Source organism: Emys orbicularis, chromosome 16, assembly GCF_028017835.1.
Source record: "Emys orbicularis isolate rEmyOrb1 chromosome 16, rEmyOrb1.hap1, whole genome shotgun sequence".
NCBI lineage: Eukaryota > Metazoa > Chordata > Testudines > Emydidae > Emys > Emys orbicularis.
In genome coordinates, this window is record NC_088698.1 from 13,228,926 (window position 1) to 13,246,795 (window position 17,870).

General features: G+C 40.9%; 1 protein-coding gene across 4 annotated transcripts in view; it reads right to left on the reverse strand.

Annotated features, from left to right (window-relative positions):
• Window positions 1-7: 7 nt before the first annotated feature.
• Window positions 8-17,870, reverse strand: part of MED15 (mediator complex subunit 15) — a 47,375-nt gene continuing 29,512 nt past the window's right edge. For 3 of the 4 annotated variants that reach the window (XM_065417516.1, XM_065417514.1, XM_065417513.1), the window contains 9 exons: window positions 8,657-8,799; window positions 7,554-7,681; window positions 7,019-7,153; window positions 6,561-6,624; window positions 4,464-4,530; window positions 3,535-3,695; window positions 3,163-3,329; window positions 1,700-1,798; window positions 8-1,591 (listed from right to left, as the gene is read on the reverse strand). In XM_065417516.1, coding sequence (XP_065273588.1) covers window positions 1,455-1,591; window positions 1,700-1,798; window positions 3,163-3,329; window positions 3,535-3,695; window positions 4,464-4,530; window positions 6,561-6,624; window positions 7,019-7,153; window positions 7,554-7,681; window positions 8,657-8,799 — 1,101 coding nt within the window. In that variant the 3' untranslated portion in view covers window positions 8-1,454. The remainder of the gene's footprint in view (window positions 1,592-1,699; window positions 1,799-3,162; window positions 3,330-3,534; window positions 3,696-4,463; window positions 4,531-6,560; window positions 6,625-7,018; window positions 7,154-7,553; window positions 7,682-8,656; window positions 8,800-17,870) is intronic. The other variant, XM_065417515.1, reaches the window with a different exon arrangement.

A 17,870-nucleotide genomic window follows, 5' to 3' on the forward strand; every position in this document is an offset into this window, starting at 1 on the left:
TCAAACACAGGAATAATAATAAATTTATTACGATAAAACAAACAGATAATGCATTAGTTCATGTACAAAATATTGATACCACTCGGCTGCCTCAATCAGTGCTTACTAAGTACCCACATTTTAAAACATCCTAAAACTGATGACACCACACAGATTTACAGAGGTCACAGCAATTTCTTGACACCACTGTAAGAGTCCAGCTACTTGTCAGGGACTGTTGCACAATACTGGGGGATGGAGCAGGGTGTGATGGAAATACTTGAGACTTTGAAATTCCCTTACACGCAGGAATTGAGAGTGAATGAACTACAAAGATAGGGCAAACTGAAATGTAATCACACTGTGTATGGAACCAGTTACTTTATTCGCATTGCCTCACAACACAGCAGCTGCCATCAGTCTTGTGATCCTAACTGAGATGACCAGTAATACTTTTACAGTTGGGTGTCCCTCAGTGCCCAAGGCACGTAAGGTCAATTGTCAGTCTTAGACCTGAGCTGTGTTCAGTTTTTTTAAACAAAGAGATGCGAGTGGGATATGCAAACACTTCCCATGAGTTGCATCACTCCCCAGGGAAGCCAACACCCAAGAGAAATGCCAGGTAAGATGCAATTCCCCTGGTAAATATAAATGCAGATAAGTAGCTGCAGCCTGCTGGATTCATTTACAGTGCTGCTATGAGTCAATCAATTGATTTTCCCTGCACACACACTTGGAGCTCACAGGGAAATCAGTCAGCATGCACACTGAATACCCCTCCTTCAGATCATCCAACTTTCTAAGAGTGAGAAATGCATGGTCCGTGCTAACCAAAAACCGTTTATACAAAGTAGTGTTTAAAATAAGCTATAAAATTTTTCCTATGGTTGGTTTTCCTCCTAAACATAATTATTCAGATTAATCTGACGCATTAGGGATGCCCTAAAAAGGCCCCGATTTCTCCCCTTTCTCCAAATTAAATTACCAGACTCCTGCAACCATAGGGAAGTTTGTGAGCACATTCTAGCTGCAGCTAATTTATTCTTGGGGCAATATCAAGTCACACAACATACAGAGTGTGAGGAATACTGGCATCAGGCAAAGTCTGAAGCAAATTAGGACATTCTCCCCTCTCCTTTCTATACCATTCAGACTCCCTGATGGAAGTCTACAAATAATTTCTTCTCTAAGAAGACAATAAAAGCCCCTCCTAATACATCAGTCTCAAGAACCATATATACATGTTCTGTATATGTGAAAATGCTGGCAAAGTCCACAAAGGCAGAAGATAAAAGCATGAAATCTAAATCTAACACCAGGTTCCCTATTGAACCTGGCACCTAGAAACAAAACAGTATAAGGCTTTTTCTTCTGAAGTTCCCTCCCAAAATGCCTGTGATTCTTCCAGTGGCCATGGGAGAGGCCAGCTGTCGAGACCCAATTTCTTTGCTTCATGATTTCACAAGGGAAGGAAGTTATGCAGCAGAGAGGCAGGCTTGACGGATACTTTGTGCCCAGGTGTTTAAGAGTGCTGTGACTGAATGCTTGTCTGGAAGTTGCAGCAATTTTGATGTCATGTACTGATACACTGACTGCAAGAAGGGATTGGCTGCTGGAAAAGAAAAAGGAGACAGCCCAGATAAACACAGTTGCACAACAACTGAATATCACATATTGATCCCCCACTTTTTAAAGTGATGCCATCCTATTGTCCCCATACCATATTGTCGAGAGTTGTCTATCCACAGAGGGCTCTGATCTGGATAGTCAGCTGGAACACTGAGCTGTAGTGGCGGGACATTTGGAAGGTTCTTGTCATCTAGAATTCAAACACATTTACTTTAACAAAAGATATTTTCCATCAGGGCATCAAAGTATGTCTTGCGTGGTGTTTTCCCTATGTCTATACATTATATACTGGAGTGGACAGGGAGGGACTAGATCTAATCTTGAATGGAACCAAGGCTATGAGTCTTCATTTCTGAAAAGCTCACTTTAAAAATGGCCTCTGCTTGCTGGAAGCGCAACCTGGAACTCCCAGCTCCACAACACACCCCACACATCTCACCAGTCTCAGTCTTTCATGAGGTGTACTTCATTTGAGTTTGGTTTCCTAAATACGAAATGTCTAGGCACTGTTCCTACTACACATGTAAGCCAGGACCAGAGCATTCCCATGTTTTGTCCGGTACACACTAAAATGAACCCACTTTACATTTTTCTGTCCAAAGGCAAAACAAGTTCACATGAAGGTATACTCCAATCTTGCTTGGTTGAGAGAGAAGGGCAAAGACTTACACACACTTCCCCACTCACACCACCAGCTGTGACAACTGCTGGTGCAGCTGGGAAAGACATTTTCAATACAATTAGACAGATCCAGTTCCTCTATGTCCCAATACCATGTTTTAGGGTGGTGAAAACTTTTGTCCTGACTACACTAGGCATTAAACCATTTTCTAACACCAGTGGAGCTTGAGCCAAGGGTGAGGAATTATCAGCAGCAAACTGCACCCATCAGTGCAAGAGGCAGGATTTTTCATCTGTGGAGAGGAAATCTAACAAGATCCAGTTGTACTGTTTCACTCTTGGGATTCTTCCACACTGGCAACAATTCCCTACAAGTCCAATTTATTTCTCACATCCCAAATAGCAAGTTTCTTGAAATACAAGGAGAGAGAAATGTAGATATGTTTATAAATAGGCCACTTCATACTATCAGGAATTCAGATGACCTGGAGAGTTTGCTTGGATCCCAATTTAGGGAACCAATTAAATGCACACATGGAGCTACAAAAACTGCTAATATTTCAGTTTAAAAAAGCAGCATTTTATTCAGAGACTAGCCTAAAATACTGCCTTCTTTTAGTGTCAACACCATGATACTGGGGATGGGGGATGCAGAAGAACACAGGATAATTTAGCTTTAGAAAGATCATTTCCCCACTTTCTAAAAAAGCTGCAAGTGGATTAAATATCTAGCTACTTGTTCTGGGGTACATCCTGAGGCTGCTCCTGAACCAAGCTCTGCAGGATAGCACATTATGCATTACCACAACTCTGGCAAGCTAAAGAAAAACCATGATGAAATTATAGGCTGGCAAGATTTACAGCTGTACATATTCACAGGGGGGGAAAAAATCAACACCTCTTGAAAACAGTCTTCATTTCTTCTTAGCTTACCTAGCTTGCATATGAGGTGGACTGTGCCATTATTACTGCAATGGGAGGGATCCAGATTCACCAGGAATTTAGGATTTAATCTTGCGACTTCCCCTTGTAATACATTTGGTATGGTCTGCCTTTCATCCTCTTCATATTTACGCTTTCGAGGGGAAGCCATCTGGGCCCTGCGTAAAATACATCCACAAAAGGACTCAGAGTGGGCACCATGTTATGCCAACTCCACATTTTTCAAACTAAGTTGATTTCTCAAGTACTTTACAGATGAGAAGGAAGCATGCATATATCCATCACCGCAGCCCATCCTTCCAACATTTCAACCAAATGATTAACTTCTCTTAAGTAGTCAGACAGCAGGGCAAAGATACATACGTGATTGGAGGGCCATGTATCGCAGTCATAGCTGGCACAAAGGTACGGTAGAGGGAATGGTTGAAGACTGGTGAACGAATGTTTGCCAAGACAGCATCCAAAAGTGGCTGGCACAAGTACTGCTGTTTGGTAGGGGGCACTGGTGGAGGTGGAGGCGTGGGCTAAAGCACAAAGAAGCACATCTTATTTTATGTGCTATCAGTCACAAAGAGAGTCCTTACAAGACACCTTGTTATATTACTCATTATGCAAACTTTCACTACAGTATTTCTAATACATTTAAGAATACTTCGCATTCCTCTAACCTCTGTTTTGTGCTACTCTAGAAACACTTCCTGAGCATCCCTGCGTATACTAGCAGTAAAGTAAATCTAAATGAACTAACTGTGAATTTGAAATAGATTGGTTAAACTGCATTAAACCACTACATGGGTACACTCATTCAGAATTAATCGAATTAAGCTAAATGAAATTAAGACCACTTAAATTCTGAACGAGAGTGTCCATACAGGGGTTTAATGCAGTTTAACTGATCTATTTTTGCATTCACACCTTTAAGTAATTGGGATTAATTTTTCTGACTGTCCCCATGTAGATAAACCCATAGTAAACAAAATCGACACTGTCAGTATCTTTCATGTAGAAATCCTGTCTTGGTGACATCTGCTAAAGACAAGAACAAGGATCATTCCTAGGTGCTTGTACAAGGCACGAATACCTGACAGTTCAGTAAGCAGAATAATTTTTAAGAGGTGTGCACAAGGACACGCCTGGTGAATGGCCCAGTGTTTAACCAGTTTTCTGTTTATTTGCTCAGTCCAGCACTGTGAACACAAAGAGATGGGAAATTTCTGCCAAACTGGTGCCCTCTGTGGAATTCACTGCCAGCCTAACTCTCCAGTAAGATGAAAAGTAAACCCATTGCTTACCACAGCCATGTCATTCTTGAGCTTCTCCAGAGCAATTTCACATTTCTGTAGAGTCTTCAGAGGGCATCTGAAAAGGAAGAGGAAAGAGTTAGCACAATTTGCTCTGCTGTCCAAGATGAGGATTTTGTGATATCTGAGCCTCCCATCCACATTATTTCAGTGCTGATATGCTTGGGTGCTGTTCAAAACAGGAACGATAGCTCTACCTCAGGGAGCTTAAATTCTAAGTTAGATCATATGGTTCAAACCGAACATTCTGGCAAATAAAGGTCCAATCACAAAGTGCTTAGATTTTTAAATAACTTATTTGGATCCTTGAATGGCTTTGCTGAAGGGCATATTAAGGAGGGACTTTAATGGAGAAGGAAAGAATGAATACTACTATGTCTCAGTGAAAAAGAGCTGATTGTTGTCAGCAAAATAAAAGTTAACCCAGGTGGATTTCTCCAATCATTTCAATTAGCTCAAATAGACTATTACAGCAAATAAAACACACCTGACTTATCAGTTTACTGAATAGCTTTCTATGGAACTGTGAACAAAAGATCCCATACTGCATCTTAGGCAGGGTGGATAAAAATTAATGATTAAAAAAAAAAATCAAGATTTTTTTTAATTTAAATCGGATTTTTTGATAAAATGCTTTTTGAGGAAAAAGCCTATCTAAAGATAGTTTTAATTAAGATACATTATAGCTCAAAGATATCTCATCATGGAATAGGGATTATAAATTCTAGTTCTATAGTATGAGACAATATATTCATGTAATGTTTAAGAAAAGTTTCATAAATGAGTTCCAACAGTTCATGGATTAGGGACCCAATCTTATGGGGTTCCACAGGCTTTTGTATAGATTATTTAGGTTAATCTTTCTATCTACCCAATGGGACTCAGTCTAGAAGGTACCATCAGAGATGCTTAGTTTTGCAGTTCTCAAACTGTGGATTTGTGTCTCCAGAGGTAACATGCTTGTTAACAATGTAAAAACAAACAAACAAACAAAAAAAACCCTTTTAAAATAAATAAATAAATATATAGAGGTGAGAAATAACAGACCTCAACTCTATTGTCCCTCTGCAAATTTGTGTACACAGAGTCAATCCCTTACCTCTCTCTAAAAGTGCAAAGTTTCAAAAAGTTCAATGAATAGAAGATTGTTGGGGGCGGAATAGATCTAGACAAGGAGAAGAAGTCTGGAGATAAATGTGAGAAGTGAGGGACATATGCTTGTTTTGTTAAAATATTATATGTTTGCTGTTGAAGAAAAAAATCCAAAATACGTAACGTTGTTGTTAAATAAAAATAATTTAAATGTCTGTCTGGTGATGTTCTCCTCCCAATACAGCATGGTAAGAAAATCCTCCAAATATTAATGATTAACCTGTTGAATTGGAGATATTTATGAAGTCATTGGGAGGTGAACTATCTGCTTCAATTACCTTTGGTAAATGAAATAACCAACCAACCATTCATTTTCTGATATAGCCGTAAAACTAATCTGAAAAGTTTTCAAAATAAATCACTGTTTAAAAATGTATAGTGTGTACCTTCTAAAAATGAAATATATCCATCTCCGAGTTGTGAAGAATATGTATTAAGGTTATAACAACCAACAAGAATGCACTTTTATGTAGAAATCCATGATTAAATCGAGTCTTCCTGACTAATGATTTAAATCATGATTTAAATCAAATCCACCCTGGTCTTAGGGTACATCACATTGTAAAATCTTTTGGCAGGATTTTGCACAGCTTCTTAGGTAGAAGTTGCAACACAGAATTTAGAATGAATCAGCCAAAAAAAAAAAAAAAAGGGTTCTGAAATTTAAATCTCTTGCCCACCATTTCTCAACATTAAAGAAAGTCAGTGATACAACAACATTGAGAGTCTGCAAAAACAAGGAAATTCAGATTAGAGTTAAGAACTGTCTAGGTACAACATATTGCCGCAGGATGGTAGACTGATGTCTGGGACACCACTACTCATCTGGGACTCCATGGTAGCCTATGTATTCTCTCATATTCCTGAGAGTGGGTTTGGGAGGAAGAGAGTTCATTGGGGAGGTGCTGGCACAAGCTAAGCAGAAAAGGAAGTTACCGTTTTGAAGGATCAGTCAGGATATCCAAGAGGCTCTTCATCTTACTCAGGTCCTTCTTCCTATCTGAAATAAAATGAAAAGGACTAGTGAGCAATGCACTCACTGCAGGCAGAGCTTCCAGCTCTGCAGTCATTAACACAGAAAAAGGAGGTTGGGAAAACTGAAAACATGACCCATCTAAGGAGAAAGTAGTAAAGACCTGTGATTTCCATCTTTTCATAAGGAAGAGTCTGTATCCAAAAAAGTTTAGATATGGTAAAGAAAAAGAGAGGTCCTGAGAGAAAGGGATTTGGAGATGAAAATGTTGCCATGCTTCAGAGTTAAGTCTTTGCAACCATGAGCAAGGAAAACAACAGACATAGGCTTAGTCCGCCAGAACCCCTAAAAGAGCAGTACACAGCTGTCTCCACCAAAGGCTGACAGGGAGAACTGTCCGGTAAAATACAAGGGGCCACACCTTCATTTTTATCTATCTTATTGATCATCCTCCGAAGTGGCTCGATGTACTTTGACAGCTGTTTGAGTTTCTCCAGGTACTGCTGCTCTTCAGACTGGCTGGAGCTTGCTGGACTCATGACGGAGTTTGGATTTCCTGCACCAGGCAAAAAGGTGAAGATTATACATCACATGTCAGAAGGGGTCAGAAAAAGCAGGACATTGGCTTATGAACTGTTGCTAGTGATTTCCAGCTGCATGAAACCCCAGAGCCAACAGACCTTTACATCTCCTTCTGGTTACCATTTCTGTTTTGTCAGAAAGTTATGAAAACCCTCATGTAATTCAATGACAAAAAAAAAAATGAGATCAGACAATTCCAAAACTAGAATATTCTCCTTGCTGCACATGGCAAGTCCACTCTCACTGGTCGAGCTCCGTAGAGCCAAGGGCATAATCGTGCAACCTCAGATTTCTCTGTGTATGTTTTAGTTACTAAGATGCATCACTGGATCATGCTCCATAGTACAGTTCTTATTGATGACAATATGAGTTACCTGGAGTGTTTAAAGGACCTGGAGATGGGACACTAAAGTTCTGTGGTGTTCGTGCAGCTGCTGGGCTCTGGGATGGTTGAGGAGATGGACTGGGGAGGAAGCTGCTGGGAGATGGGGCTGGGCCGGAGCTGAAGAATGGAAATGAAAGTCAATTCAACACTTAATATGAAGACAAAGCGGCCTGTAAGAAGCTAGCAGACGAAATGGTTAGTCTGAGCGGGTATGTTTTACTGAGTGCTGCTGCAGCATTCTGCACCCAGCTGCACTGGAGTGGGATTTACACAAGTGCTCGGCATTGACTTGCTCTGCTCCCAGTGAAGTTCGTGGTAAAAATCTCATTGATTTCAATGGGAGTAAGGTTAGGCTAATGCTGAACATTTTTGAAAATCCCACCCTTATCTCACTGTACTGCCCATAGGCCCCAATCAGAATCAGGGCCCACTGTGCTGCTAGGTGCAGCACAAACAGGTCTCTTCCCCCAAAAATTTACAATCTAAGACTGACCCAGTTTTTTGTCAGTTTCACCACCACTCTTGCAAGGTAAAGATTCAGAATCCCTGCCAGAAAAGTTTGATTACAGCATTCAGTAAAGATTCCAAAACCAACACCATTGAATTTTGACTTAGTGGGAGAGACTCACTCTAGCAAGACTGAATTTTTTAGTAGGTCTTTAGTAACTCCAGAGATCTCTGAATAACTCCTCTCTCAACCCAGGAGCATGATGGGGCCTTTTTCTGCAGACCAAGCAGAAGCCTTGGATTTAGGGGCCATTGCCTTCTACTTCTGACATCCCATCCAATCCTTTAACTCCCACCTTTCATTAAGCCACAATAGTCAGGGGAGTATCTGTATGTGGCAACACACAGAGTAGCCTCAGAGAAGGTGAATGGGGAGGGGATAGCAATATGAGCATGACTCCTCCAGGTTCCTATGACATGACAGCCCAAGACCTCAGGGCATCACTAGGGTTGGACTCCCCACTAGAAAGTGCACCAAGGCAAGCACCTATGACAACTTTGTTTTAACCTCCATTCATGTTCATCACCATCTGGTGAGAGCATCTGCAGCTACCACGCACCTCAGGTGGTCACATTCTGGCTCACCTGACATTCGAGTTTGGCTGAGAAGTTGGCTGCCCTGGTTGAGGTGATGGCTGTGGCTGAGGAGGTGGTGGCATTGACTGGGGTGTCTGCGCTTGCTGGACAGGTGAAGGAGACGACATCATGGTAATGCTGCTCTGGCTGACCTGAAATGGGAAAGAATACATTCAACAAAGAAGAGAGCTGATAATGGGAACCTATCTAAAAAGGCTTTGGCTATGGTGAAAAGAGCATCCTCTGGACTCTATAAGAAACAGAAAGTGTTAGTTTCCTAAACTGCTCCATAAAGAGAGCACTGCCAGTACCTCACATTTCTTTCTTGGGGCACCCAGGGGAATGTTTCACACCAACAGTTAAAACTCCAAAAAACATGAATTATTTTGGAGTCACATATTGAGTTCCTCCTTCTTAGATTAAAATAGCAAGAGTTTCTTCTGAACTATCATTTCCTTTATTATAACTACAGTAAACAAGGTCATGGAGGACTGGCTTGAGAATTTATGACCACAATAAAAAACCCATCCTTATTTTTGCTTTCAATCTATGTTCTTCAAACCCTTTTCTTATTTTTTGGCTACTGCATCCAAATCAGTTTTCTTTAGGAGGAGGGGGAAGGAAAGGACAATGTATGGAGAGTGAAACATGACTCTTGATATTCAAATCTGAAAGCCTGGGGGAGCCAGAAAAGTTTTCAAGTGGTTGGGATGGGGTGGGCAAAGGGGAGGTTATTTTGGTTTTACAGATAGGATGGGGTTGCATAAACCCAAAGGACAGAAGGCTCAAGCGGGGGAGAGTCTTCTAAGAAGCCCCAATGACTTCAAATCTACAACCCGTGGCAGGAGAAATTCTGTGTACAATCAAGTTTGTTCTTCAACTTGTAATCATAAAGTGATGAAATTAAAGGATGCGGATTGAAATAAACCAACTAAATTCCTATAATCTTGTGGTGTTAACTCAGATAAACAAAGGTAAGTTGAGCTAGTCTACAAGACAGAACATCATGACATCACAGTATCCCATGAATTTACCATGAGTCTTCTAATGCGATTTTGATAATCGGCCAACTCAATTTCTACCATGTGGAAAGCAAAGCGCACAAAAATTCCATTCCAAACACTTCAGGTGCTCTGTAGATTTGCTCCTTTCCCTCACTAATTCAGAGCAAGCCCACTATTGTCACAGACCATTCTGAATGCAGCAAACATAGGAAGCATGGCATGATCTACCATATGCACCCAGAGGGTCACAAGGTATTCTTGGCCTGGAATACCACATCTTAAGGGTACAGAAAGAGTTAAAGTTTTACTAACTGGCTGTCCTCTCACATTCTCTTCTACCTCTTACACTCTTTACAATGAGCCAGAACATGAAGGTTACTATAATCCTAAATGTGGTGTTCCAGTGAACTGGATTTTAGTAAAGTGCCTCCCTCAGCACACAGGGCACAGCAAAATAGCAGGGAAAAGACAAGTGCAAAACTGAAGGGACGGAGATTCTAGACAAGAAAAAGTAAATAGCCCAAATGAGCTAGCTAGATGGAAATCCAGAGCCTTTCTGAACCAACAGACACTCTACTAGTTGATCATCCACTAAGGTACAGCTTAAGGTTCATGGCAATGCAACATGTTATGGTCTCATTTCTACTTTCAGTAACACCATTCCTTTCCCACCCACTCCCCCATGACTTTAATCAGGGCCAGCTCTAGGCACCAGCAAACCAAGCACGTGCTTGGGGCAGCAGAATTCCAGGGGCGGCACGCCGGGGGTTTTTTTTTTTTTTTTGCTTCAGCAGCTGCGCTCTCGGAGCTTTTATTTATTTATTTGCTTCGGCCGTTGTGCTCTCAGGGTTTTTTTGTTTGGGACGGCAAAAAACCTAGAGCCGGCCCTTCTTTAATACAGGGTTTCAAGACTTCTCTTTCCAGATGCTTTGAGGTAGCGGCGTTACCTCCCTTTTCTCCATAATAAGCAATGAGGCTGTGCTCACTGGTTTTCATGGGAGGGGAATATTTGCCAGTCTCTCTTCCCAGCAGCTGAAGAACGATGCTTGGAATTAAATGGCGCAATTCTGCCTCCCATGGAACTTTTGTGCCCCGAGAGCTCAAGTGAAGGAAGAAGAAAAACGTTTCACAGAGGGTTCCCCCTGCTTTCACTCCCAGTCTGCCCCAATGCACAGGCCCTCTCTTCTTGGCACGTATCCCTTCAGAGCACATCAAATAGTGTGAGCTGTTGAAGAGCAAAGGACTGCCTCTGCAGTGCTCTGAGCTCAGGACCAGACCCTCATCTCCAGTGTATGGGATCCTTCTCTTTAAAAGATTGTATACGCACTGTACAGCGCCCCTACTACAATGGCAAACTGAATTAATGCTTATATACTGTTTCCTTTCACAGCACTACCCGTTCCCACAAGGTATGAGCACACACAGAGCACTTTCCCTCCTTTAAAACCAGCCTGCAATCCCTGCTGGAGTCAAGTGGGGAAGCTGCAGTCTGGTGCTTGACACTCAGTGTGGGTATGACATTTTCATATATTCCAAGGCCATCTTCTAGTCTGACCTCCTGTATAAAAAGCTCCTGCCTCCTCTCTGGCAGCAATCCCGCTGCTAAGAGTACAGTGCTTTACGAAATGCAGGTCAGGCCTGTGCTGAGCACCGACCTCTTCAGTACATCCCCACCAAAGCTTTAGTTATCGACCTACTTACTTTCCCAAGGCTGCTTTGGTGCTTCAGGAATCTTCCCCTACCAGAGGCCATCTTATGCATTTGTAATCTTCTGACTCCTACACTGCACTATTCCCAGGGAGTCGGATTATATTATACAATAAACAAAACCTCCATTTCCAGGATGTGATCTTTACAGCTGACTCAGACTAGCTCTGTGAAGTCCAGCTCAATTGGACTTTAGGTTTTGACACAGTTTGCACCCCAAGAGTACAGCGAATCCAAGCTACCCCCTGTTGCTTAGAGAGTAGCACATAATGCTGCCATGTTCTTTAGGGGAATCTCACCAAGTAGTAAAAACACTTTTGGCCTAAAGGAAAACTCAAGCAATCAGTTACCTAACAATACTTACATTTTTTAATGCTTAAGCCAGTGAACAAAACCCTGTGAACCCTGTAGCAAGCTGGATTCAAGTTTATCACCAAGGGCCCCTGCTTTGCTGGCAAGACTGAAAATTCTGCAGAAACATCAAATAAGCGTAACAAACAGGTTTTCATATACGCAGTTGGATCAGTATCTGTCCTATTAATTTGATATTAAATTCAGTTTTACTTTATTCCTAGATTTCCAGTGTGCTTTTTGTACCAACATTTCATAAGGGCAGTGTAGCAGTCAAGGCTACTGGAGATTGTAGCAGATCAGGAGGGGAAGCTGGGGATTTTGACACCAAAGAATACGTAGCAGACCGTTTGGATTAGTATACTGGCTCTTATTTTATCAGAAACACTTGGCTAAACATTATTAAAATAGAAAAGAACTATTTACTCTGACATTTAAATTACAATCAGTAGGCTTCAGAGTCGACCCAAATGAGGTAAACGGGGAAGCTCACACCTCAGTTATTGTTTTAGACTTAGCAAGACCCCACTGACATTTAATTAGTGTTTCATGGCTCTTCAGTCACAAGGGCTAGAAGCCTAACTTTTTTTTAGATGAAAGGTTAAAAAAAAAACCAACTGAGCTCAGTTCTGAATTTGGTGGCAAGTTCAATAGCCATGAAATTGTCGAGTACTAAGCCCTACCAGCGATTAATAGTGCAGCTGCATTCTGAGCAAGATCCAGAAGCTACTCTGCAAAGAGACAATCAAGCCTTGTGGTGCCAGGGGCACATGCTGTGTCTTGTGTCATGTAGGATAAATCAAAAGCACAGCCTGGACAACAAATATTTTTTTATAACAAATCCACATTTGGTCCTTTCTTGGAAAAGTGTTATCAAATATGACACCAAGTTTCTTAACTTTAGCGATATTTCCAAATTAATCTTCCAATTATTGAGATCAAGGTAGACTTATGCAGTCTACCAATAACCAGATACAGCCAGAAGTAGGGCTGTCAAGTGATTACAAAAATTAATCGTGATTAATTGTGCTGTTAAATAATAGAACACGATATTTAAATATTTTTGGACACTTTCTAGATTTTCAAATATATTGATTTCAATTACAACACAGAATACAAAAGTGGTCACTTGATATTTATTTTTGATTACAAATATTTGCACTGTAAAAAACAAAAATAGCATTTTCAATTCGCCTAATATAAGTACTGTAGTGCAATCTCTATCATGAAAGTTGAACTTACAAATACAGAACTATGTACAAACAAATAACTGCAATGTAAAACAATGTAAAGCTTTAGAGCCTACAACTCCACTCAGTCTTATTTCAGCCAATTGCTCAGACAAACAAGTTTGGTTACAATTTGCAGGAGATAATGCTGCCCACTTCTTGTTACAATGTCACTTGAAAGTGAGAACAGGCGTTCTCATGGCACTGTTGTAGCTGGCGTCGTAATATATTTACGTGCCAGATGCGCTAAAGATTCGTATGTCCCTTCATGCTTCAACCACCATTCCAGAGGACATGCGTCCATGATGGGTTCTGCTCAATAACGATCCAAAGCAGAGCAGACTGACGCATATTCATTTTCATCATCTGCGTCAGATGCCACCAGCAAAAGGTTGATTTTCTTTTTTTGTGATTCGGGTTCTGTAGTTTCCACATCTGAGTGTTGTTCTTTTAAGACTTCTGAAAGCATGTGCCACACCTTGTCCCTCTCAGTTTTTGGATGGCACTTCAGATTCTTAAACTTTGAGTCGACTGCTGTAGCTATCTTTAGAAATCTCACATTGGTACCTTCTTTGAATTTTGCTAAATATGCTGTGAAAGTGTTCTTAAAACGAACAACATGTGCTGGGTCATCATCTGAGACTGCTATAACATGAAATACATGGCAGAATGCGGGTAAAACAGAACAGGAGACATACAATTCTCCCCCAAGGAGTTCAGTCACAAATTTAATTAACACTTTTTTTTTTTTTTTTTTTTTTTTTTTTAAATGAGCATCAGCAGAATGGAAGCATGTCCTCTGGGATGGTGGCCGAAGCACGAAGGGGCATACGAATGTTAAGCATATCTGGAATGTAAATACCTTGTAACGCCGACTACAAAAGTGCCATGTGAACACCTGTTCTCACTTTCAGGTGATATTGTAAATAAGAAGCAGGCAGCATTATCTCCTGTAAATGTAAATAAACTTCTTTGACTTAGCGATCCTCTGAACAAGAAGTAGGACTGAGTGGACTTGTAGGCTCTGAAGTTTTAAATTGTTTTGTTTTTGAGTGCAGTTATGTAACAAAAAAAAAATCTACATCTGTAAGTTACACTTTCACAATAAAGAGATTGCCCTACAGTACAGTACTTGTATGAGGTGAATTGAAAAATACTATTTCTTTTATCATTTTTACAGTGCAAATATTTGTAATAAAATATAGAATCACAGACTTTAAGGTCAGAAGGGACCACTCTGATCATCTAGTCTGACCTCCTGCACAACGCAGGCCACAGAATCTCACCCACCCACTCCTGTATCAAACCTGTGTCTGAGCCATTGAAGTCCTCAAATCATGGTTTAAAGACTTCAAGGTGCAGAGAATCTTCCAGCAAGTGACCCAGGCCCCACACTGCAGAGGAAAGCGAAAAACCCCCAGGGCCTCTGCCAATCTGCCCTGGAGGAAAATTCCTTCCTGACCCCAAATATGGCGATCAACTAAACCCTGGGCATGTGGGCAAGACTCACCAGCCAGACACCCAGGAAAGAATTCTCTGTAGTAACTCAGATCCCACCCCATCTAACATCCCATCACAGGCCATTGGGCATATTTACCGCTAACAGTCAAAGACCAATCTCATTATACCATCCCCTCCATAAGCTTATCAAGCTTAGTCTTGAAGCCAGATATGTCTTTTGTCCTCACTACTCCCCTTGGAAGGCTGTTCCAGAACTTCGCTCCTCTGATGGTTAGAAAACTTCGTCTAATTTCAAGTCTAAACTTCTTCATGGCCAGTTTCTATCCATTTGTTCTTGTGTCCACATTTGTTCTTGGTACTGAGCTTAAATAATTCCTCTCCCTCCCTGGTATTTATTCCTCTGATATATTTGTAGAGAGCAATCGTATCTCTCCCTCAGCTTTCTTTTGGTTAGGCTAAACAAGCCAAGCTCTTGGAGTCTCCTTTCATAAGACAGGTTTACCATTCCTTGGATCATCCTAGTAGCCCTTCTCTGCACCTGTTCCAGTTTGAATTCATCCTTCTTAAACATGAGAGACCAGAACTGCACACAGTATTCCAGATGAGGTCTCACCAGTGCCTTGTATAATGGTACTACCACCTCCTTATCTCTACTGGAAATACCTTGCCTGATGCATCCCAAGACCGCATTAGCTTTTTTCACGGCCATATCACATTGGCGGCTCATAGTCATCCTGTGATCAACCAATACTCCGAGGTCCTTCTCCTCCTCTGTTACTTCCAACTGATGAGTCCCCAGCTTAACAAAAATTCTTGTTATTAATTCCTAAATGCATGACCTTGCACTTTTCACTATTAAATTTCATCCTATTACTATTACTCCAGTTTACAAGGTCATCCAGATATTCCTGTAGGATATCCCGATCCTTCTCTGTATTGGCAATACCTCCCAGCTTTGTGTCATCCGCAGACTTTATTAGCACATTCCCACTTTTTATGCCAAGGGCAGTACTAAAAAGATTAAATAAGATTGGTCCCAAAACCGATCCCTGAGGAACTCCACTAGTAACCTCTCTCCAGCCTGACAGTTCACCTTTCAGTATGACTCGTTGTAGTCTCCCCTTTAACCGGTTCCTTATCCACCTTTCAATTTTCATATTGATCCCCATCTTTTCCAATTTAGTTAATAATTCCGCATGTGGAACCGTATTGAATGCCTTACTGAAATCAAAGTAAATTAGATCCACTGCGTTTCCTTTGTCTAAAAAATCTGTTACCTTCTCAAAGAAGGAGATCAGGTTGGTTTGGCACAATCTACCTTTTGTAAAACCATGTTATTTGTCCCAATTACCGTTGACCTCAATGTCCTTAACTACTTTCTCCTTCAAAAATTTTTCCAAAACCTTGCATACTACAGATGTCAAACTAACAGGCCTGTAGTTGTCTGGATCACCTTTTTTCCCTTTCTTAAAGATAGGAACTATGTTAGCAATTCTCCAGTCATACGGTACAACCCCTGAGTTTACAGATTCATTAAAAATTCTTGCTAATGGGCTTGCAATTTCATGTGCCAATTCCTTTAATATTCTTGGATGAAGATTATCTGGGCCCCCCAATTTAGTCCCATTAAGCTGTTCGAGTTTGGCTTCTACCTTGGATGCAGTTATATCTACCTCCATATCCTCCTCATTCCCATTTGTCATGCTACCATTATCCCTAAGCTCCTCATTAGCCTCATTAAAGACTGAGGCAAAGTATTTGTTTAGATATTGGGCCATGCCTAGATTATCCTTAACCTCCACTCCATCCTCAGTGTTTAGCGGTCCCACTTCTTTCTTTGTTTTCTTCTTATTTATATGGCTATAGAACCTTTTACTATTGGTTTTAATTCCCTTTGCAAGGTCCAACTCTACATGGCTTTTGGCCTTTCTCACTTTATCCCTACATGTTCTGACCTCAATAAGGTAGCTTTCCTTGCTGATCCCACCCATCTTCCACTCCTTGTAGGCTTTCTGCTTTTTCTTAATCACCTCTCTCAGATGCTTGCTCATCCAGCTTGGTCTACAACTCCTGCCTATGAATTTTTTCCCCTTTCTTGGGATGCAGGCTTCTCATAGTTTCTGCAACTTTGACTTGAAGTAATTCCAGACCTCTTCCACCTTTAGATCCCCAAGTTCTTCAGTCCAATCCACTTCCCTAACTAATTTCCTTAATTTTTTTTAAAGTTAGCCCTTTTGAAATCAAAAACCCTAGTCACAGATCTATTTTTGTTTATCCATCCATTTAGTTTGAACTGAATTAGCTCATGATCGCTCGAACCAAGGTTGTCCCCTACAATCATTTCTTCTATGAGGTCTTCACTACTCACCAAAACCAAATTTAAAATGGCATCCCCTCTTGTTGGTTCAGCAACTACTTGGTGAAGGAATCCATCAGCTATTGCATCCAGGAAAATCTGAGCCCTATTATTATTACTATAAAGTGAGCAGTGTACACTTTGTATTCTGTGTTGTAATCGAAATCAATATATTTGAAAATGTAGAAAAACATCCAAAAATATTTAATAAATTTCAATTGGTATTCTATTAACAGTGCGATTAATCGCAGTTAATTTTTTAAATCGCGATTAATTTTTTTGAGTTAATCACGAGTTCACTGTGATTAATTGACAGCCCTAGCCATAAGCTATTTTCTACTGCTGCTCTACCCAGCAGCAACACGTCTGAAGACAAGAGAATGGCAACACATCCAACAAACAATATTATTCAAGCATTTCTCTAGGGTACAGACCAAAACCACAGCATCCATGGGACAAGCAGAACTATATATTTTTCTGCAATCTTAATTGAATTTTGGGGGATTGGGTTTACTCAAAACTTCACACTGTGGGACGTGAGCTACCCAAACACCTGCCCAAGTCAGTTTAGTTTTTAAAACATTTTTCCCATCACTGCTAACTGATGGTCCGTTCATCCCACTACATTTTCCAGGAGCTATTTTCATTCCAACTGGTGCCACATGTACACGTTCCCCTCTTTCACTGGCCTACGCTTCCCCAGTTGTCCAATACTACAGGACATAATTTTCATGAAATTGACACTTACAGTCTGCACCTAATTCATTTGATGTCAAGAGTTAAGACGTCCCAGCAACCACTGGCACAATAGCACTAAGAGGCCAATATATAGAACAGACTAAGGATCTCTCTCTCACTGGTGATCTCACTTTAATGGATGGATGAGACACTCAGGGCTAGTAGTGTAGCAACGCCTACTGAAATTCTACTTTGACTCAAGTAATTCCAACTACAGAACAATTAGCAGGATTAAAAGAATTTTCCAGTTCCAACCAGAAAAAAATGGCATTAAATAAACATGCCAGAGCCTACATCTTTCTGCAGCATGTGCCACCTTATCCAACACCTTACTTTAACATGAAGTGTACCTACTAAGTGTGACACTTCAGCAGCAA